The sequence below is a fragment of the Coregonus lavaretus genome (genome assembly GCF_964263955.1).
Source record: "Coregonus lavaretus genome assembly, chromosome: 22".
NCBI classification, from domain to species: Eukaryota; Metazoa; Chordata; class Actinopteri; order Salmoniformes; family Salmonidae; genus Coregonus; species Coregonus lavaretus.
The window spans coordinates 5487404-5510107 of NC_140009.1; the positions used below are offsets into that span (position 1 = coordinate 5487404).

A 22704-nucleotide genomic window follows, 5' to 3' on the forward strand; every position below is an offset into this window, starting at 1 on the left:
TGCCTGCCTGTCTCCCTGCCCCTGCCTGTCTCCCTGCCTGCCTGTCTCCCTGCCTGCCTACCTCCCTGCTCCTGCCTGTCTCCCTGCCTGCCTGTCTCCCTGCCTGCCTGTCTCCCTACCTCCCTGCCGCCTGCCTGTCTCCCTGCCCCCTGCCTGTCTCCCTGCCTGCCTACCTCCCTGCCTCTCTGCCTCCCACTCTGCCCCCTGATGACCCTCTGCCTGCCTGCCTTTCCTCTGGGTGAGAAGCCTTATGATTCTCCTAACCCCCTTCTGGCCCCTGCCTGTCTGCCAGGCCAGAGAGAGAGAGAGAGAGTAGAGACAGAGAGCGAGAGTAGAGACAGAGAGAGCAGAGAGAGAGAGAGACCACACATTCCAATCGGCAATACTTAAACTCTTTAACATCGTCCTCAGCTCTGGCATCTTCCCCAATATGTGGAACCAATCCACAAAAGTGGAGACAAATTTGACCACAATAACTGCTGTGGGATATGCATCAACAGCAACCTATGGGAAATCCTCAGCATTATCATTAACAGCAGACTCATACATTTCCTCAGTGAAAACAATGTACTAATCAAATGTCAAATTGACTTTTTACCAAATTAACATGTATTCAGCATGCACACCCTAATTGACAAACAAACAAAGGCAAAGTCTTCTCATGCTTTGTTGATTTCAAAAAAGCTTTTGACTCAATTTGGCATGAGGGTCTGCTATACAAATTGATCTGAAGTGTTGTTGGGGGAAAAACATACAATGTTATAAAATCCATGTACACAAACAACAAGTGTGCGGTTCGAATTGGCAAAAAACACACATTTCTTTCCACAGGGCCGTGGGGTGAGACAGGGATGAAGCTTGAGCCCCACCCTCTTCAACATATATATCAACGAATTGGCAAGGGCACTAAAACAGTCTGCAGCACCCAGCCTCACCCTACTAGAATCTGAAGTCAAATGTCTACTGTTTGCTGATGATCTGGTGCTTCTGTCACCAACCAAGGAGGGCCTACAGCAGCACCTAGATCTTCTGCACAGATTCTGTCAGACCTGGGCCCTGACAGTAAATCTCAGTAAGCCAAAAATATTGGTGTTCCAAAAAAGGTCCAGTTGCCAGAACCACAAATACAAATATCATCTAGACACCATTGCCCTAGAGCACACCAAAAACTATACATACCTCAGCCTAAACATCAGCACCACAGTTAACTTCCACAAAGGTGTGAACGATCTGAGAGACAAGGCAAGAACGGCCTTCTATGCCATCAAAAGGAACATAACATTTGACATACCAATTAGGATCTGGCTAAAAATACTTGAATCAGTTATAGAACCCATTGCCCTTTATGGTTGTGAGGTCTGGGGTCCGCTCACCAACAAAAAATTCACAAAATGGTACAAACACCAAATTGAGACTCTGCATGCAGAATTCTGCAAAAACATCCTCTGTGTACAACGTAAAACACCAAATAATGCATGCAGAGCAGAATTAGGCCGATACCCGCTAATTATCCAAATCCAGAAAAGAGCCGTTAAATTCTATAACCACTTAAAAGGAAGCGATTCCCAAATCTTCCATAACAAATCCATCACCTACAGAGAGATTAACCTGGAGAAGAGTCCCCTAAGTAAGCTGGTCCTGGGGCTCTGTTCACAAACACAAACAGACCCCACAGAGCCCCAGGACAACAACAACAACACAATTAGACCCAACCAAATCATGAGAAAACAGAAAGAGAATTACTTGACACATTGGATAGAATTAACAAAAGAACAGAGCAAACTAGAATGTTATTTGGCTCTAAACAGAGAGTACACAGTGGCAGAATACCTGACCACTGTGACTGACTCAAACTTAAGGAAAGCTTTGTACAGACTCAGTGAGCATAGCCTTGCAATTGAGAAAGGCCGCCGTAGGCAGACCTGGTTCTCAAGAGAAGACAGGCTATGTGCACACTGCCCACAAAATGAGGTGGACACAGAGCTGCACTTCCACACCTCCTGACAAATGTATGACCATATTAGAGACACATATTTCCCTCAGATTACAGAGATCCACAAAGAATTAGAAAACAAACCCAATTTTAATAAACTCCCTTATCTACTGGGTAAAAAACCACAGTGTGCCATCACAGCAGCAAGATTTGTGACCTGTTGCCACAAGAAAAGGGCAACCAGTGAAGAACAAACACCATTGTAAATACAACCCATATTTATGTTTATTTATTTTCCCATTTGTACTTTAACTATTTGCACATTGTTAAAACACTCTATATATAGCCATAACATGACATTTGAAATGTCTTTATTCTTTTGGAACTTCTGAGTGTAATGTTTACTGTTAATATTTATTGTTTATTTCACTTTTGTTTACTATCTACTTCACTTGCTTTGGCAATGTTAAAATACGTTTCCCATGCCAATAAAGCCCTTAAATTGAAATTGAAATAGAGAGAGAGAGACCGAGAGAGACAGAGAGAGAGAGACAGAGACAGAGACAGAGACAGAGACAGAGACACAGAGAGAGACAGAGAGAGAGAGACAGAGACAGAGACACAGAGAGAGACAGAGAGAGAGAGAGAGAGAGAGAGAGAGAGAGAGAGAGAGAGACCGAGAGAGACAGAGAGAGAGAGACAGAGACACAGAGACACAGAGACAGAGACAGAGAGAGAGAGAGAGAGAGACCGAGAGAGACAGAGAGAGAGAGACAGAGACACAGAGAGACACAGAGAGAGACAGAGAGAGAGAGAGAGAGAGAGAGAGAGAGAGAGAGAGAGAGAGAGAAGCTGGCGAAGTAGAGAAGGCTAAGTAATTCAATACTACAGGCTCTGTATCTGGTGAGTATGTGGGACATCCCAGCCTATTACAGGGGAAAAATCACACTCTCCCATTTTAGTGCACATTAGCTGCAGGGAGACAGTCTCTTTTTTTTCCCTACATAGTGCACTACTTTTGATCAGAGCCCTGGTATATATATACAGTGGGGAAAAAAAGTATTTAGTCAGCCACCAATTGTGCAAGTTCTCCCACTTAAAAAGATGAGAGAGGCCTGTAATTTTCATCATAGATACACGTCAACTATGACAGACAAAACGAGAAGAAAAAAATCCAGAAAATCACATTGTAGGATTTTTAATGAATTTATTTGCAAATTATGGTGGAAAATAAGTATTTGGTCACCTACAAACAAGCAAGATTTCTGGCTCTCACAGACCTGTAACTTCTTCTTTAAGAGGCTCCTCTGTCCTCCACTCGTTACCTGTATTAATGGCACCTCTTTGAACTTGTTATCAGTATAAAAGACACCTGTCCACAACCTCAAACAGTCACACTCCAAACTCCACTATGGCCAAGACCAAAGAGCTGTCAAAGGACACCAGAAACAAAATTGTAGACCTGCACCAGGCTGGGAAGACTGAATCTGCAATAGGTAAGCAGCTTGGTTTGAAGAAATCAACTGTGGGAGCAATTATTAGGAAATGGAAGACATACAAGACCACTGATAATCTCCCTTGATCTGGGGCTCCACGCAAGATCTCACCCCGTGGGGTCAAAATGATCACAAGAACGGTGAGCAAAAATCCCAGAACCACACGGGGGGACCTAGTGAATGACCTGCAGAGAGCTGGGACCAAAGTAACAAAGCCTACCATCAGTAACACACTACGCCGCCAGGGACTCAAATCCTGCAGTGAAAAACGTGTCCCCCTGCTTAAGCCAGTACATGTCCAGGCCCATCTGAAGTTTGCTAGAGTGCATTTGGATGATCCAGAAGAGGATTGGGAGAATGTCATATGGTCAGATGAAACCAAAATAGAACTCGTTGTGTTTGGAGGACAAAGAATGCTGAGTTGCATCCAAAGAACACCATACCTACTGTGAAGCATGGGGGTGGAAACATCATGCTTTGGGGCTGTTTTTCTGCAAAGGGACCAGGATGACTGATCCGGGTAAAGGAAAGAATGAATGGGGCCATGTATCGTGAGATTTTGAGTGAAAACCTCCTTCCATCAGCAAGGGCATTGAAGATGAAACGTGGCTGGGTCTTTCAGCATGACAATGATCCCAAACACACCGCCCGGGCAACGAAGGAGTGGCTTCGTAAGAAGCATTTCAAGGTCCTGGAGTGGCCTAGCCAGTCTCCAGATCTCAACCCCATAGAAAATCTTTGGAGGGAGTTGAAAGTCCGTGTTGCCCAGCGACAGCCCCAAAACATCACTGCTCTAGAGGAGATCTGCATGGAGGAATGGGCCAAAATACCAGCAACAGTGTATGAAAACCTTGTGAAGACTTACAGAAAACGTTTGACCTGTGTCATTGCCAACAAAGGGTATATAACAAAGTATTGAGAAACTTGCAAATAAATTCATTAAAAATCCTACAATGTGATTTTCTGGGGAAAAAATCTCATTTTGTCTGTCATAGTTGACGTGTACCTATGATGAAAATTACAGGCCTCTCTCATCTTTTAAGTGGGAGAACTTGCACAATTGGTGGATTACTAAATACTTTTTTCCCCCACTGTATACACTGCTCAAAAAAATAAAGGGAACACTAAAACAACACATCCTAGATCTGAATGAATGAAATAATCTTATTAAATACTTTTTTCTTTACATAGTTGAATGTGCTGACAACAAAATCACACAAAAATGATCAATGGAAATCAAATTTATCAACCCATAGAGGTCTGGATTTGGAGTCACCCTCAAAATTAAAGTGGAAAACCACACTACAGGCTGATCCAACTTTGATGTAATGTCCTTAAAACAAGTCAAAATGAGGCTCAGTAGTGTGTGTGGCCTCCACGTGCCTGCATGACCTCCCTACAACGCCTGGGCATGCTCCTGATGAGGTGACGGATGGTCTCCTGAGGGATCTCCTCCCAGACCTGGACTAAAGCATCTGCCAACTCCTGGACAGTCTGTGGTGCAACGTGGCGTTGGTGGATGGAGCGAGACATGATGTCCCAGATGTGCTCAATTGGATTCAGGTCTTGGGAACGGGCGGGCCAGTCCATAGCATCAATGCCTTCCTCTTGCAGGAACTGCTGACACACTCCAGCCACATGAGGTCTAGCATTGTCTTGCATTAGGAGGAACCCAGGGCCAACCGCACCAGCATATGGTCTCACAAGGGGTCTGAGGATCCCATCTCGGTACCTAATGGCAGTCAGGCTACCTCTGGCGAGCACATGGAGGGCTGTGCGGCCCCCCAAAGAAATGCCACCCCACACCATGACTGACCCACCGCGAAACCGGTCATGCTGGAGGATGTTGCAGGCAGCAGAACGTTCTCCACGGCGTCTCCAGACTCTGTCACGTCTGTCACATGTGCTCAGTGTGAACCTGCTTTCATCTGTGAAGAGCACAGGGCGCCAGTGGCGAATTTGCCAATCTTGGTGTTCTCTGGCAAATGCCAAACGTCCTGCACGGTGTTGGGCTGTAAGCACAACCCCCACCTGTGGACGTCGGGCCCTCATACCACCCTCATGGAGTCTGTTTCTGACCGTTTGAGCAGACACATGCACATTTGTGGCCTGCTGGAGGTCATTTTGCAGGGCTCTGGCAGTGCTCCTCCTGCTCCTCCTTGCACAAAGGCGGAGGTAGCAGTCCTGCTGCTGGGTTGTTGCCCTCCTACGGTCTCCTCCACGTCTCCTGATGTACTGGCCTGTCTCCTGGTAGCGCCTCCATGCTCTGGACACTACGCTGACAGACACAGCAAACCTTCTTGCCACAGCTCGCATTGATGTGCTATCCTGGATGAGCTGCACTACCTGAGCCACTTGTGTGGGTTGTAGACTCCGTCTCATGCTACCACTAGAGTGAAAGCACCGCCAGCATTCAAAAGTGACCAAAACATCAGCCAGGAAGCATAGGAACTGAGAAGTGGTCTGTGGTCACCACCTGCAAAACCAGTCCTTTATTGGGGGTGTCTTGCTAATTGCCTATAATTTACACCTGTTGTCTATTCCATTTGCACAACAGCATGTGAAATGTATTGTCAATCAGTGTTGCTTCCTAAGTGGACAGTTTGATTTCACAGAAGTGTGATTGACTTGGAGTTACATTGTGTTGTTTAAGTGTTCCCTTTCTTTTTTTTGAGCAGTGTATATATATATATATATATATATATATATATATATATATATATATATATATTACCCTATATAGGTAACATGGTGCCATTTGAGAGAGAGACAGTAGGTTGGGATATGCACTGCAGCATTATGATACAAAATCTATTAATTTAGATCAGAATTCACTGGCTGCTACCAAAATAATCCCATGTAATTCATAAGTGTCTGACTATATTATAACAGCGGTTTTTAGTTGGATCCTTCTAACTCACAAACTCTATTCTACTGTAAATAATAAGATCTGGTAAAGGGCTATAATGTAATGTTCATAATTAGCATAACAAGCAGCGGCAATGTGACTATGAAAGCTCGCGCTACTTTCCTTTCACAAACAAAGTATCTTTCAAAAAACCTTCTAGAAATAATAAACTCACACACTCTATTCTACTGTAAATCATTTCCAAATACTTAAGATCTGGTAAAGGGCTATAATATAATGTTTAAACCTCATTGGCTCAATGATCTGACAACTGGCCGCTAATTTCCTCAAGTCCTTAACACAACAGTCTGATGACAACAGACCATTGAACCTCTACTCGCTGAGAGACGAAGAACATCACATCAGCCACAGAGAACGGGTTGGCTTCTGACCTAGTTCGATTTGCTTTGACCACAGTGAATGGTTTCTGGCTTACGATGATGTACCTTTTTAGCCATAGAGGTGCATGTGGCTTTTACCCTTGAAACCAAGCAATAGGGACATAGGATGTGCTTTATTGTTCACAGAGTCTGGGTGGTTTCTGGCTTAGCAGGATGCGCTTCTTTTACTCCCAGATGACCGTTCAACTTGATAGCCACTAATAGGTTTCCAATTAGGAATAATGGTCATGGCCATCATAGCATGAGGCTTCCGCTTCCGCCGGACCTCTCTCTCTCTCTCTCTCTCTCTCTCTCTCTCTCTCTCTCTCTCTCTCTCTCTCTCTCTCTCTCTCTCTCTCTCTCTCTCTCTCTCTCTCTCTCTCTCTCTCTCTCTCTCTCTCTCTCTCTCTCTCTCTCTCTCTCTCTCTCTCTCTCTCTCTCTCTCTCTCTCTCTCTCTCTCTCTCTCTCACTGGTCCAGGTTATGCTCTGCAGACAGGAAGGCTTTCATTGGCCTGAGGGCTTCCTTTAAACATATTGCTGAATTACAGTCAGGGTGTAGTCTAAAAAAAAGGTGCAGCAATATGTGTTGTTTTAAAGGGTCAGCCATAATAGTACAGCTCCCCTGGAGCAAATTAGTGTTAAGTGCCTTGCTCAAAGGCACATCGACAGATTTTTTCACCTTTCAGTTACTGGCCCAAACGCTCTAACCGCTAGGCTGCCTGCAGCCCTGTGTTCATAAAGACATGTAGGGGAGATGGGGTATGTTGAACCACCCTTGTTCCTAGGAAACTATACACATAATTAATCATTTGACCAAATATGAATTGGCAGTCCCATCATTGCATGGAGTCTGTGAAGGAAGAAACAACATGGAAAAAGTGGTAAGCAAGTTAAGCGGGTTAGGTCCACAAAACTGTTCTTCCAAGGTGTAATGCAAGGCGTTATCACTGGGAAATTAGGTAACTACAGGGACTGTTAAAAGTGTAAAAAAATAAAAAAAAGTACAAAGTGTTTTTTAGGTGTTAAGCCTGTGTTAAAAGATCCTTAAAATGATTTTTTAGAAACTGAAAAGCGATTGATATCGTGTTGAATTGTGTTTGGGAAATAAAGATAGTCATGGTTTTAAAAAAGGTAGTGGTAATATTTAATTCACTGCAGAAATGTGTAAGCAACTTAACTTACCCTGTCCCGTGACTCAATTTACCCCATACCCGGGGTAATTGTGTCAAGAGACTACTTTGTTTTGGACAAGCTATGTTTTTATGAATGTTTACATGAATTCTGATTATTTCCAGGGTTACACAACATCCTGAAATATATGTAGATATCTTTGTTAGAAAGAATACTATAATTCCCTTGACCGAGTTTTGCTGAATGTGAAAAATGGCTCATCTTACCCCACTCTCCCGTAGTATGTATTCATGCCTTTACCCCTGTGGTTGGCTATGGAATCATGGTCCCATAATGTATAGGATGACTGTTATATTATCCCACAGCCTTTCATACAGTGCTGTTGCCAACTCTTCCATCATTGTCATGCAATACATATACAGAACATTGGTTTGACTTTCCTGTCTCTAATTTCCACCCCTTTATGTTTCCGTGTTACAGAGAGCTGTAAAGACATCCTGGCAGCTACTGGGAACTACGCCCAACCAGAAATCACCACTCTGACCTGATTAAACTGATTGGTCGATGAAGGACAATTGGGCGTGAACCAGGATGCAGCACTGAAGGACATGGGGTGGAGCTTCAGGTCTAGGCCCCTTCCTCCTAACTGATATGAAGGTCCGGGTCCTTCCGGAAGGTTCTGGAAGAAGAACTTTTGTCTTTCTGTCAAGTACACAGTACCCAAAACTCTGTTGTGGAATACTTATATCTGATGCTGTAGGAGGTATAGTTATGTATGTACACACATCTGTCTGTTTCCAAGTATTTAGCATGTATTGTATTGTATGATTTAGCACTATATAATGTACCTTGAAAGAAAATAACATCAGTGAACTTAATATTAAGGGACACATCTAAAGTTGAGGAGCTTTTTTTGAATATCTGAAGTAACTCCTTTGATGGAAATACTTTGAGTTTCAATCAAGCAGCAATATTTACAAATGGCGTTTTCAAGAAATTGCTACTATGGCTTGAAGGATTCGGTTTTTAAAGTTAGCAATACAGTATATGATCAGTTCATAGTCCTTGTGGAGAAGAACAACGTTTGATGTTTCTGTAAAAAAATGCTACAGTCTTTTATCAATGAAGCGTAATTGGTAAACATTGACTGACTAAAATACAACAGAAATGTGGAGTTGCATTGTGTAAAAAAATGACTGTGAGCAAACTACAGTAGGATTGGAACTAGGAGTCATTGTTCCCAACAAGTCCAGCTCTGTTTTGATTAAATAAAGGTTCAAACAGGTGTCAGGCCAGTAAACAGACAGGCTGTAGTCAAGCAGCGGCAATGCGACTATGAAAGCTCGCGCTACTTTCCTTTCACAAACAAAGTATCTTTCAAAAAACCTTATAGAAATAATAAAAATAATGTATTTCTATTACAGTACGTAAACAGTTGTGTTTCAGGAAGAGGAGAGTCAACGCGCAGACAACGGTAGCAGTAGCAGGATGAGACTGTTATAGACATTTACATTTTACATTTTAGTCATTTAGCAGACGCTCTTAACCAGAGCGACTTACAGGAGCAATTAGGGTTAAGTGCCTTGCTCAAGGGCACATTAACGTCATTTAGCAGACGCTCTTAGCCAGAGCGACTCACAAATTGGTGCGTTCACCCTATAGCCAGTGGGATAACCACTTTACAATTTGGGGGGGGGGGGGGGGGGGGGGGGGGGGGGGGTTAGAAGGAATACTTTAGCCTATCCCAGGTATTCCTTAAAGAGGTGGGGTTTCAAATGTCTCCGGAAGGTGGTGAGTGACTCCGCTGTCCTGGCGTCGTGAGGGAGCTTGTTCCACCATTGGGGTGCCAGAGCAGCGAACAGTTTTGACTGGGCTGAGGGGGAGCTGTGCTTCCGCAGAGGAAGGGGAGCCAGCAGGCCAGAGGTGGATGAACGCAATGTCCTCGTTTGGGTGTAGGGACTGATCAGAGCCTGAAGGTACAGGGGTGCCGTTCCCCTCACTGCTCCAAAGGCAAGCACCATGGTCTTGTAGCGGATGCGAGCTTCAATTGGAAGCCAGTGGAGTGTGCGGAGGAGGGGGGTGACGTGAGAGAACTTGGGAAGGTTGAACACCAGACGGGCTGCGGCATTCTGGATGAGTTGTAGGGGTTTAATGGCACAGGCAGGGAGCCCAGCCAACAGCGAGTTGCAGTAGTCCAGACGGGAGATGACAAGTGCCTGGACCAGGACCTGCGCCGCTTCCTGTGTAAGGCAGGGTCGCACTCTCCGAATGTTGTAGAGCATGAACCTGCAGGAGCGGGTCACCGCCTTGATGTTGGCGGAGAACGACAGGGTGTTGTCCAGGGTCACGCCTAGGCTCTTCGCACTCTGGGAGGAGGACACAGCGGAGTTGTCTACCGTGATGGCGAGATCATGGAACGGGCAGTCCTTCCCGGGGAGGAAGAGCAGCTCCGTCTTGCCAGGGTTCAGCTTGAGGTGGTGATCCGTCATCCATACTGATATGTCTGCCAGACATGCAGAGATGCGATTCGCCACCTGGTGATCAGAAGGGGGAAAGGAGAAGATTAGTTGTGTATCGTCAGCGTAGCAATGATAGGAAAGGCCATGTGAGGATATGACAGAGCCAAGTGACTTGGTGTATAGGGAGAAAAGGAGAGGGCCCAAAACCGATCCCTGGGGGACACCAGTGGTGAGAGCACGTGGTGCGGAGACAGCTTCCCGCCACGCCACTTGGTAGGAGCGACCGGTCAGGTAGGACGCAATCCAGGAGTGAGCCGCGCCGGAGATGCCCATTTCGGAGAGGGTGGAGAGGAGGATCTGATGGTTCACAGTATCAAAGGCAGCAGACAGATCTAGAAGGACAAGAGCAGAGGAGAGAGAGTTAGCTTTAGCAGTGCGGAGAGTCTCTGTGACACAGAGAAGAGCAGTCTCAGTTGAATGACCAGTCCTGAAACCTGATTGGTTTGGATCAAGAAGGTCATTCTGAGAGAGATAGCAAGAGAGTTGGCTAAAGACGGCACGCTCAATAGTTTTGGAAAGAAAAGAAAGAAGGGATACTGGTCTGTAGTTGTTGACATCAGTGGGGTCGAGTGTTGGTTTTTTGAGAAGGGGAGTAACTCTCGCTCTCTTGAAGACGGAAGGGACATGGCCAGCGGTCAAGGATGAGTTGATCAGCGAGGTGAGGTAGGGGAGAAGGTCACCGGAGATGGTCTGGAGAAGGGAGGAGGGGATGGGGTCAAGCGGGCAGGTTGTTGGGCGGCCTGCAGTCACAAGTCGCAGGATCTTATCTGGAGAGAGAGGGGAGAAAGAAGTCAAAGCATAGGGTAGGGCAGTGTGAGCAGGACCAGCAGTGTCATTAGGCTTAACAAACAAGGATCGGATGTCGTCAACCTTCTTTTCAAAGTGGTTGACGAGTGGTTGACGCTAACGTTAACGCTAATGTTCACAAACAGTGTCTTTAAGTCATTGCACAAAAAAAAGAGAAATAGGAATGTAAAAATGTCAGAGAGACGAGATGCAGTCAGACAGTAGTCAAGATGATGTGTCTGAATAAGCTCACACTACGAGTCTTTTCACAAACAAAGTGTCTTGCGAATAATATATAAATGCTGTTCTATTTCTATGATATTAGCTCTGTTCTGTCAATACATTTGCCGGTTGAAAGGGGACCAAAATGTGAGTGGCCATATTAGATTAAAAGTGATTGTCTCAACATCATCGTTACTAAATGCATCATCAACGTCGCTAGTAAATGCATCGTTAAGATCCATATCTACACATACTGTGACATCATCCGCCCGTTCCTGTCGTGCATATTGTCAAAGTGATGGAGCTTAATGTGTTATGGAGTAATGTCATGAGGCTTAGATTTGTTCCTAAAACGCCAATCTTGGTTATTTTAAGATCTTGGTTGTTGGAGATCTTGGTTGTTTGATCATCTTTGTACATGTTTCTAACATGCTGACCACACCGGCCGCGTTGCGTGCGTGAAGGTTGCAAAATAAATGTACACATACAGTACCAGTCAAAAGTTTGGACACACCTACTCATTCAAGGGTTTTTCTTTATTTTTACTATTTTCTACATTGTAGAATAATAGTGAAGACATCAAAACTATAAAATAACACATGTGGAATCATGTAGTAACCAAAAAATTGTTAAACAAATCAAAATATATTAAATATTTGAGATTCTTCAAATAGCCACCGTTTGCCTTGATGACAGCTTTGCACACTCTTGGCATTCTCTCAACCAGCTTCAACTGGAATGCTTTTCCAACAGTCTTGAAGGAGTTCCCACATATGCTGAGCACATGTTGGCTGCTTTTCCTTCACTCTGTCGTCCGGCTCGTCCCAAACCATCTCAATTGGGTTGAGGTTGGGTGATTGTGGAGGCCAGGTCATCTGATGCAGCACTCCATCACTCTCCTTCTTGGTCAAATAGCCCTTACACAGCCTGGAGGTGTGTTGGGTCGTTGTCCTGTTGTAAAACAAATGATAGTCCCCCCATGCCAAAACCAGATGGGATGGCGTATCGCTGCAGAATGCTGTGGTAGCCATGCTGGTTAAGTGTGCCTCGAATTCTAAATACATCACAGACAGTGTCACCAGCAAAGCACCCCCACACCATAACACCTCCTCCTCCATGCTTTACGGTGGGAACTACACTTGCGGCGATAATCCGTTCACCCACACCGCATCTCACATAGCCATGGCGGTTGGAACCAAAAATCTCCAATTTGGACTCCAGACCAAAGGACAAATTTCCACTGGTCTAATGTCCATTGCTCGTGTTTCTTGGCCCAAGCAAGTCTCTTCTTCTTATTGGTGTCCTTTAGTAGTGGTTACTTTGTAGAAATTCGACCATAAAGGCCTGATTCACACAGTCCCCTCTGAACAGTTGATGTTGAGATGTGTCGGTGACTTGAACTCTGTGAAGCATTTATTTGGGCTGCAATTTCTGAGGCTGGTAACTCTAATAAACTTATCCTCTGCAGCAGAGGTAACTCTGGGTCTTCCACTCCTGTGGCGGTCCTCATGAGAGCCAGTTTCATCATAGTGCTTGATGGTTTTTGCGATGGCTCACGCGTACGCACGCGCGTGCCCTGTGTAGTCAGCATGTAAGGTGGAAAAAGGTTGCGTTTCAAATGGCAAAAAAAAAATAAGAACGTGTGTTTTCTTTCACGTGGTGTCTTAATATATTTCTCTTGGTTGACCATAGTTGCCTTGTGTTTTATTAAAGGAATGTTTTATTTCAATATATTTTTATTTAGATCTCAACCCTTTTTTGACTCCTGTGACACAAAGGTCTGTATATAAACGCACAGTTGTATGTAGCACAGTGTGTAGCCTAGTAACTCTACCCTCTAGAAAATGGATTAGCTGCACAGTTAGTATCAATATATTACATTATATGAAGATTATTTTATTTTGATCATTTAAATCTAGAATCCTTAGTTGCTACATCCATTTTTGGACGTATAAATTAATGATTCTTGAAGAATATAACTTATAAATGCTTAGTTCAACTGTCAGAACGCAAGATATAAACTTGTTATACTCCAATGTTTGTAAACAATGTAAATGTAAACAAACATGGTATAGCCTCAAAGCACGGTTAAAACTATAGTGTTGATATCATGGATGGTCAGTCCTTGGATACATACTGTAGCTCTGTCTATGAATTTGAGAGTGTTTACTTTTCTCCAGGCCCATCCCTCAGCTTTTTACCAAAACAGAGGCGGGGTGTCCGCTTTGTTATTGTTCCAACTAAGGATTCCAGCTTTAACTATATCTACCTATACAGCCTTCCTTTTCACTTTTACTGTTGTGTTTTAGCAGGGGTGAACTGAATCATAGCTATATGAGTCTGATCTGCTTTCTAGAATGATTACAATGAGAATAAGAATGATTATAAGATTCTCCATAGAATTAGAACGATTCTATGATTCTCATTCTAATTCTATGGGTTTCTCATCATGGGTTGGATGCTTCGTATGGACCAGTGTATCTGGTGCAGTTTGTAAAGTTGAACGGTCGTTTTGGGATTGAAACGCAGTGAAACTGTCAGATGTTGTGTGTCTAAAGCAATGCAGTTGATATCTTGTATCATGTGTTTTTGTGCAGGAATAAAATACATTTTCCCTATGACAAAAGAAAACCAAGTGTGCCACTGTTTCTGCCTTTCTGCAAGCTGATAGCTGTTGTTTCTGTCTCTGAGGCTGTATGTTTCCATCTATGGTGATGTCATAGCCAGTATACTTCAACCATTTACTGCACAGCGTGGGACCAACGTGTTTGCGCTTTGATTACTACTGTCTTCTGTTCTTAGTGGGATCAGACTAGAGTCAGTGGGATTGTTGTTGTGGTTGTCAGTGCCAAGGAAAAACAGAGTTTTGTGCTCAGCTTAGCGTGTGCATGTGATTTTTATTGTGGTTATTAGCACCTACCGGAGCACCGAACTAGAGTGTGTGAGTTATTGTGGTTGGTTTGTAAAGTGGTGTAATGAAATTCATAGCCATGGCACCTACTCCCCAGTGTCTGTGTGATCACTCGCTGAAGTTGTAGATGGAACACAACACACAGCCGTCTCCATGGAGATTTGGAATGACAGGCTACTAATTACTGTTCAGCTGCTTGGCTTCTGCTGTTCCTCACTCTCTCTGCTTCTCACACTTGGAAGCACACACACACACACACACAAATAAAAAAGAAAGTGTGTGTGTGTGCGTGCATGCGCACTATGCTGTCTATAGAGACACAGAGGGAGGACTTACATCAATGAGTCACAAATCAGGCTTGCTGTTTTCCTGATGAAAGCAGACATACTCCTTTAGTGAGCTAGAACTGGGTTTAAATAGTAACCTCTGCTTAACATGTTAGATACTGACAGAAGTGTGTCATGTATTAAAATCCTGCAGCGCACGCAAGGTCCCCCTGCTCAAGCCAGCGCATGTCCAGGCCCGTCTGAAGTTTGCCAATGACCATCTGGATGATCCAGAGGAGGAATGGGAGAAGGTCATGTGGTCTGATGAGACAAAAATAGAGCTTTTTGGTCTAAACTCCACTTGCCGTGTTTGGAGGAAGAAGAAGGATGAGTACAACCCCAAGAACACCATCCCAACCGTGAAGCATGGAGGTGGAAACATCATTCTTTGGGGATGCTTTTCTGCAAAGGGGACAGGACGACTGCACCGTATTGAGGGGAGGATGGATGGGGCCATGTATCGCGAGATCTTGGCCAACAACCTCCTTCCCTCAGTAAGAGCATTGAAGATGGGTCGTGGCTGGGTCTTCCAGCATGACAACGACCCGAAACACACAGCCAGGGCAACTAAGGAGTGGCTCCGTAAGAAGCATCTCAAGGTCCTGGAGTGGCCTAGCCAGTCTCCAGACCTGAACCCAATAGAAAATCTTTGGAGGGAGCTGAAAGTCCGTATTGCCCAGCGACAGCCCCGAAACCTGAAGGATCTGGAGAAGGTCTGTATGGAGGAGTGGGCCAAAATCCCTGCTGCAGTGTGTGCAAACCTGGTCAAGACCTACAGGAAACGTATGATCTCTGTAATTGCAAAGAAAGGTTTCTGTACCAAATATTAAGTTCTGCTTTTCTGATGTATCAAATAATTATACTTATACTTACTCCTCTCTCTCTCTCCCTCGCTCTCTTTCTGTATCTCAGTCTCTCTCCTCTCTCTCTCCTCTCTCAACTGAATTGAATTTCAATTTCAATTTAAGGGCATTATTGGCATGGAAAATGTATGTTAACATTGCAAAAGCAAGTGAAGTAGATAGTAAACAAAAGTGAAATAAACAATAAATATTAACAGTAAACATTACATTCAGAAATTCCAAAAGAATAAAGACATTTCAAATGTCATATTATGTATATATACAGTGTTGTAACAATGTGCAAATAGTTAAGGTACAAACAGGAAAATAAATAAACATAAATATGGGTTGTATTTACAATGGTGTTTGTTCTTGTCACGGTCGTTGATGAACGGGTCAGACCAAGGCGCAGCGTGAAATGCATACATGTTTATTTACCTGAATAAACATACAACGGCAACAAAACGTGACGTCGGAAGGCTATACACAAACAAGATCCCACAACCCAGGCAGGAAAACAGGCTACCTAAGTATGATCCCCAATCAGAGACAACGAGCGACAGCTGCCTCTGATTGGGAACCACACCCGGACAAACATAGAAATACAACACCTAGATCTACACATAGATATACCACCACCTAGAACTCAACATGCACTCCCTGACCAAACTAACTAGAGTTCTGTAGGGCAGGGCGTGACAGTTCTTCACTAGTTGCCCTTTTCTTGTGGCAACAGGTCACAAATCTTGCTGCTGTGATTGCACACTGTGGTGTTTCACCTAATAGATATGGGAGTTTATAAAAATTGGATTTGTTTTCGAATTCTTTGTGGGTCTGTGTAATCTAAGGGAAGTATGTGTCTCTAATATGTTCATACATTTGGCAGGAAGTTAGGAAGTGCAGCTCAGTTTCCACCTCATTTTGTGGGCAGTGTGCACATAGCCTGTCTTCTCTTGAGAGCCAGGTCTGCCTACGGCGGCCTTTCTCAATAGCAAGGCTATGCTCACTGAGTCTGTACACAGTCAAAGCTTTCCTTAAGTTTGAGTCAGTCACAGTGGTCAGGTATTCTGCCACTGTGTACTCTCTGTTTAGGGCCAAATAGCATTCTAGTTTGCTCTGTTCTTTTGTTAATTCTTTCCAATGTGTCAAGTAATTCTCTTTTTGTTTTCTCATGATTTGGGTTGGTCTAATTCTGTTGTTGTCCTGGGACTCTGTGGGGTCTGTTTGTGTTTGCTGGCCCCAAGACCAGCTTACTTAAGGGACTCTTCTCCAAGTTAATCTCTCTGTAGGTGATGGCTTTGTTATGGAAGGTTTGAGAATCGCTTCCTTTTAAGTGGTTATAGAATTTAACGGCTCTTTTCTGGATTTGGATAATTAGTGGGTATCGGCCTAATTCTACTCTGCATGCATTATTTGGTGTTTTACGTTGTACACTGAGGATATTTTTGCAGAATTCTGCATGCAGAGTCTCAATTTGGTGTTTGTCCCATTTTGTGAATTTTTTGTTGGTGAGCAGACCCCAGACCTCACAACCATAAAGGGCAATGAGTTCTATAACTGATTCAAGTATTTTTAGCCAGATCCAAATTGATATGTCAAATTGTATGTTCCTTTTGATGGCATAGAAGGCCCTTCTTGCCTTTTCTCCCAGATCGTTCACAGCTTTGTGGAAGTTAGCTGTGGCGCTGATGTTTAGGCCGAGGTATGTATTGTTTTATTGTGTGCTCTAGGGCAACGGTGTCTAGATGGAATTTGTATTTGTGGTCCTGGCAGCTGGACCTTTTTTGGAACAACATTATTTTTGCCCTACTGAGATTTACTGTCAGGGCCCAGGTCTGACAGAATCTGTGCAGAAGATCTAGGTGCTGCTGTAGGCCCTCCTTGGTTGGTGACAGAAGCACCAGATCTGTCACGACTTCCTCCGAAGCTGCCTCCCCTCCTTGTTCTGGCAGGCTTCGGCGTTCGTCATCACCGGCCTTCTAGCCACTGCCGCTCCATATCTCATCATTCCATTTGTCTTGTCTTGTCAATTACACACACCTGGTTCATATTCCCCTCATTAGTATGTGTTTAAGTGTTCTCTCTGCCCCCCTTGTCCTTGTGGGTGATTGTTCATTGTGAGGATTAGTAGCTTGGTTGAACTGGTTAAGATGGATTACGGAATAAACTCTTTATACTGTGATTCACCCTCCTGCAAATCACGCATCACAGAATCAACCACCCGAAAGTCAGCAGGAGAGGAGCGCATGCCTGGAGTCGTGACACGGGTCCAGGAGCATTCAACAATGCTAGCCAGCTTGGGAGAAGCGATGGATCGGGTTCTCCAGGTCGTCCAACTCCTGGAGCAGAGAGGACCCAATCTGTCGAGACCAGCTGGGCAACCGGATCCAGCCACCCACACCCCAGCACGCAGAGGGATCCATATATCCCGACCACGGGAGTTCGACGGACAGCTGCTCTCTGCCAGGGATTCCTCCTCCAACTGGAGCTCTACTTCTCCAGCATCAGGCCGGCCCCATCGGACGGGAGAAGGCGTCCGCCCTCGTCTCCTGCCTCTCGGGGAAAGCCCTGGAGTGGGCCAATGCGGTCTGGAACAAGGAGCCGCATTGGACAACTACGGGGAGTTTGCTCGCCTCTTTCGGGCTGTCTTCGATCACCCACCCGAAGGTCGAGAGGCGGGCGAGCGGCTGGTCCACCTGAGGCAGGGGACGAGGACTGGGCAGGACTTTGCCTTGGAGTTTCGCACTCTAGCAGCTGGGTCCGGGTGGAACGAGCAGGGCCTTATCGACCACTTCCGGTGCCATCTGCGGGAGGACGTCCAAAGGGAGCTAGCCTGCCGGGACACCATGTTGTCCTTCACGCAACTGGTGGACATGGCCATCTGTTTGGACAACCTGCTGGCAGCCAGAGGACGTCCTGGAAGGGGTCTGCCCGTTCCCACCCTGGCCGACTCGGATCACGAGCTGATGGAGCTGGGTGGAGCCACGATCCGAGAGAGCGGAGGACGACAGCGCCAGTGTCACTCTGGTGGCACGAAGGGACATTACACCACACGTTGTCGCCAGTGTTCTTTTGGGTCTGGAGGCAGCAGGCAGGGCACTCTCGCATCACCCCAGGTATCAAACACCCACACTCGTTCAGAGCCCTCTGCTGCGCACTGTACCCTACCCATCCACTTTCCTGATCACATTGTAGTTCCCCAGTGTAAGGCGCTAGTCGATTCCGGCACAGCTGGTAACTTTATGGACAGGGCATTCTCACATTCTAGGCATTTCATTGGTTCCCCAGCCATTCCACTCCCCATCAGAGCACTTGACAGTCGACCATTAGGGTCCGGGTTTGTTAGGGGAGTTACCGCACCAATCACCATGGTTACCCACGAGACTCATTGTGAGCAAGTCATGTTTTTTATCATTGAGTCTCCTGCTTTCCCTGTGGTACTAGGTATCCCTTGGTTAGCACTCCACAACCCCATATTCTCATGGCCACAGAGGGTTCTCACGGGGTGGTCGCGAGAGTGTCAGGGTAGGTGTCTCTGTGTTTCCGTTGGTGCAACCACGGTGGAAAGTCCAGACAGTACCTCCACCGTGCGCATCCCCCCCAAATACCTCGATTTGGCACACGCCTTTTCCAAAACGCAGGCGACCAAGTTACCCACCTCATCGGGCGGGGGATTGCGCGTTTAACCTCCGGGTAGATGCTGTGCCTCCCAGGAGTCATGTGTATCCCCTGTCACAGGCTGAAACGGAGGCTATGGAAACATACGTCACCGAGTCCCTGCGCCAGGGGTATATACGTCCCTCCACTTCACCTGCCTTCTCAAGTTTCTTTTTTGTGAAGAAGAAAGATGGCGGTCTGCGCCCTTGCATTGATTATCGATCACTGAACAAGGAGACAATATGATTTAGTTATCCTCTCCCCCTCATTCCTTCAGTGATCGAGTCAATGCATGGGGCGTGCTTCTTCACCAAATTAGATCTCCAGAGTGCGTACAACCTGGTGTGTGTCCGAGAGGTGGATGAGTGGAATACAGCATTTAGCACCACCACGGTAATTATGAATACCTGGTGATGCCCTACGGTTTGATGAATGCTCCATCCGTCTTCCAGTCCTAGGTGAACAAGGTGTTTCGGGACATGCTTGGTCGCGGTGTAGTGGTCTACATCGATGACATTCTGGTGTATTCCGCTATGCGCACCGAGCATGTGTCCCTGGTTTGCAAAGTGCTGACCCAACTGTTGGAAAATGACCTTTATGCCAAGGCAGAAAAGTGTCTGTTTTTCGAGCAGTCCGTCTCCTTCCTAAGGATACCACATTACCACCTCAGGTGTGGAGATGGAGGGAGATCACATTTCAGCCGTGCGTAATTGGCCCGACTCCAACCACGGTTAAGGAGGTGCAGCTTTTTTTGGCTTTGCCAACTACTATCAGAGGTTTATCCGGGGCTTTGGCAAGGTCGCAGCTCCCATCACATCTCTGTTGAAGGGTGGGCCGTCCCGGCTCCACTGGTCTGCTGAGGCTGACAGGGCCTTCAGTAACCTGAGGGGTCTGTTCACCTCAGCCCCGGTACTGGCTCACCCCGATCCATCACTACCCTTCGTAGTGGAGGTGGATACGTCCAAGGTAGGGATAGGCACAGAACTACGACGTTGGTGATCGGGAGCTGTTGGCTGTTGTCCGAGCCCTGACCGTGTGGAGGCATTGGCTCGAAGGGGCAAAACACCCTTTCCTCATCTGGACGGACCACCGTAACGTGGAGTACATCCGGGCAGCGAGGAGGCTGAACCCTCGCCAGGCCAGGTGGGCCCTATTCTTCACCCAGTTTGATTTCACACTATATACATCCTGGGTAAGAAGAACGTGAAGGCAGACGCATTGTCCCTGCTGTATGACACAGAGGAGAGGCCCAGAGACAACACCCCCATACTCCCGGCCTCCTGCATTGTGGCGATGGACGCGGATATAGAGCAGGCGTTACGCACAGAGCCATCTCCACCTCAGTGTCCAGCTGGGCTGCAGTACGTGCCTGCTCTTATCCGTGACCGTCTGATCTACTGGGCACGCACATCACCCTCCTCTGGTCATCCAGGAATCGGTCGTACAGTGCGCTGCCTGACCGGAAAGTACTGGTGGCGCGCCCAGAGTAAGGCACCTAGGCACCTCCCAGCGGGTAAGTTACAACCTTTATCAGTTCCACAACAACCATGGTCTCATCTGAGTGTTGATTTCCTTACTGATCTTCCCCTCTCCTAAGGTAACACCACCATCCTGGTCGTTGTGGACCGCTTTTCCAAGGCCTGCCGCCTCCTTCCTCTGCCCGGTCTCTCTACGGCCCTAAAAACTGCGGAGGCCCTGTTTACACACGTCTTGCGGCACTACGGGGTGCCAGAGGATATAGTGTCTGACCGGGGTCCCCAGTTCACATCCAAAGTCTGGAAGGCGGTCATGGAACGTCTGGGGGTCTCGTTCAGCCTGACCTCTGGGTTTCCACCCAGAGTCAAATGGGCAGGTGGAACGGGTAAATCAGGATGTGGGTAGGTTCCTGCGGTCCTACTGCCAGGACCGGCCGGGGGAGTGGTCGCTGTTCTTGCCATGGGCCGAATATGCCCAGAACTCTCTCCGTCACTCCTCCACTAACCTAACGCCATTCCAATGTGTTTTAGGTTACCAACCGGTTCTGGCACCGTGGCACCAGAGCCAGACGAGGCTCCTGCGGTGGATGACTGGTTTCGGCGCGCAGAGGAGACGTGGGATGCTGCCCACGTCCACCTCCAACGAGCCATGCGTCGTCAGAAGGCCAACGCTGACCGCCACCGCAGTGAGGCCCCGGTCTTTGTATCGGGTGATCGGGTCTGGCTCTCGACCCGGAATCTGCTCCTCCGCCTGCCCTGCCGGAAGCTGAGCCCGCGGTTTGTGGGGCCGTTCAAAGTCCTGAGGAAAATCAACGAGGTTACCTATAGGTTATTACTCCCCCATGATTACCGTATTAACCCCTCGTTTCATGTGTCTCTCCTCAAGCCAGTGGTGGCTGGTCCGCTCCAGGAGTCTGAGGTGCGGGAGGTCCCTCCGCCTCCTCTGGACATCGAGGGGGCCCCCGGCGTACTCCGTCCGTTCCATCCTGGATTTGAGGCGTCGGGTGGGGGGCCTTCAGTACCTCGTGGAGTGGGAGGGGTACGGTCCGGAGGAACGGTGCTGGGTACCGGTGAGGGATATCCTCGATCCCTCCCTGTTGCAGGATTTTCACCGTCGCCATCCGGCTCGCCCTGCTCCGCGTCCTCCTGGCCGTCCTCGAGGCCGGGGTCGGCGCGCTGCTGGCGCTGCGCGCCGGGGGGGGGATACTGTCACGACTTCCTCCGAAGCTGCCGGGGTCCCCAGTTCACATCCAAAGTCTGGAAGGCGGTCATGGAACGTCTGGGGGTCTCGTTCAGCCTGACCTCTGGGTTTCCACCCAGAGTCAAATGGGCAGGTGGAACGGGTAAATCAGGATGTGGGTAGGTTCCTGCGGTCCTACTGCCAGGACCGGCCGGGGGAGTGGTCGCTGTTCTTGCCATGGGCCGAATATGCCCAGAACTCTCTCCGTCACTCCTCCACTAACCTAACGCCATTCCAATGTGTTTTAGGTTACCAACCGGTTCTGGCACCGTGGCACCAGAGCCAGACGAGGCTCCTGCGGTGGATGACTGGTTTCGGCGCGCAGAGGAGACGTGGGATGCTGCCCACGTCCACCTCCAACGAGCCATGCGTCGTCAGAAGGCCAACGCTGACCGCCACCGCAGTGAGGCCCCGGTCTTTGTATCGGGTGATCGGGTCTGGCTCTCGACCCGGAATCTGCTCCTCCGCCTGCCCTGCCGGAAGCTGAGCCCGCGGTTTGTGGGGCCGTTCAAAGTCCTGAGGAAAATCAACGAGGTTACCTATAGGTTATTACTCCCCCATGATTACCGTATTAACCCCTCGTTTCATGTGTCTCTCCTCAAGCCAGTGGTGGCTGGTCCGCTCCAGGAGTCTGAGGTGCGGGAGGTCCCTCCGCCTCCTCTGGACATCGAGGGGGCCCCCGGCGTACTCCGTCCGTTCCATCCTGGATTTGAGGCGTCGGGTGGGGGGCCTTCAGTACCTCGTGGAGTGGGAGGGGTACGGTCCGGAGGAACGGTGCTGGGTACCGGTGAGGGATATCCTCGATCCCTCCCTGTTGCAGGATTTTCACCGTCGCCATCCGGCTCGCCCTGCTCCGCGTCCTCCTGGCCGTCCTCGA

General features: G+C 47.3%; 2 protein-coding genes across 3 annotated transcripts in view; one reads left to right on the forward strand and one right to left on the reverse strand.

The window, feature by feature from the left end:
* Positions 1-8397, forward strand: part of kcnc4 (potassium voltage-gated channel, Shaw-related subfamily, member 4) — a gene marked incomplete at both ends in the record, with an annotated part of 67912 nt that extends 59515 nt beyond the window's left edge. For both annotated transcript variants that reach the window (XM_084187190.1, XM_084187191.1), the window contains one exon: positions 8330-8397. In XM_084187190.1, the coding sequence (XP_084043316.1) occupies positions 8330-8397 (68 nt within the window). The remainder of the gene's footprint in view (positions 1-8329) is intronic.
* LOC311149472 (uncharacterized protein) overlaps positions 1-22704 on the reverse strand; it is a gene marked incomplete at both ends in the record, with an annotated part of 790865 nt that overhangs the window by 656383 nt on the left and 111778 nt on the right. The window lies entirely within an intron of this gene.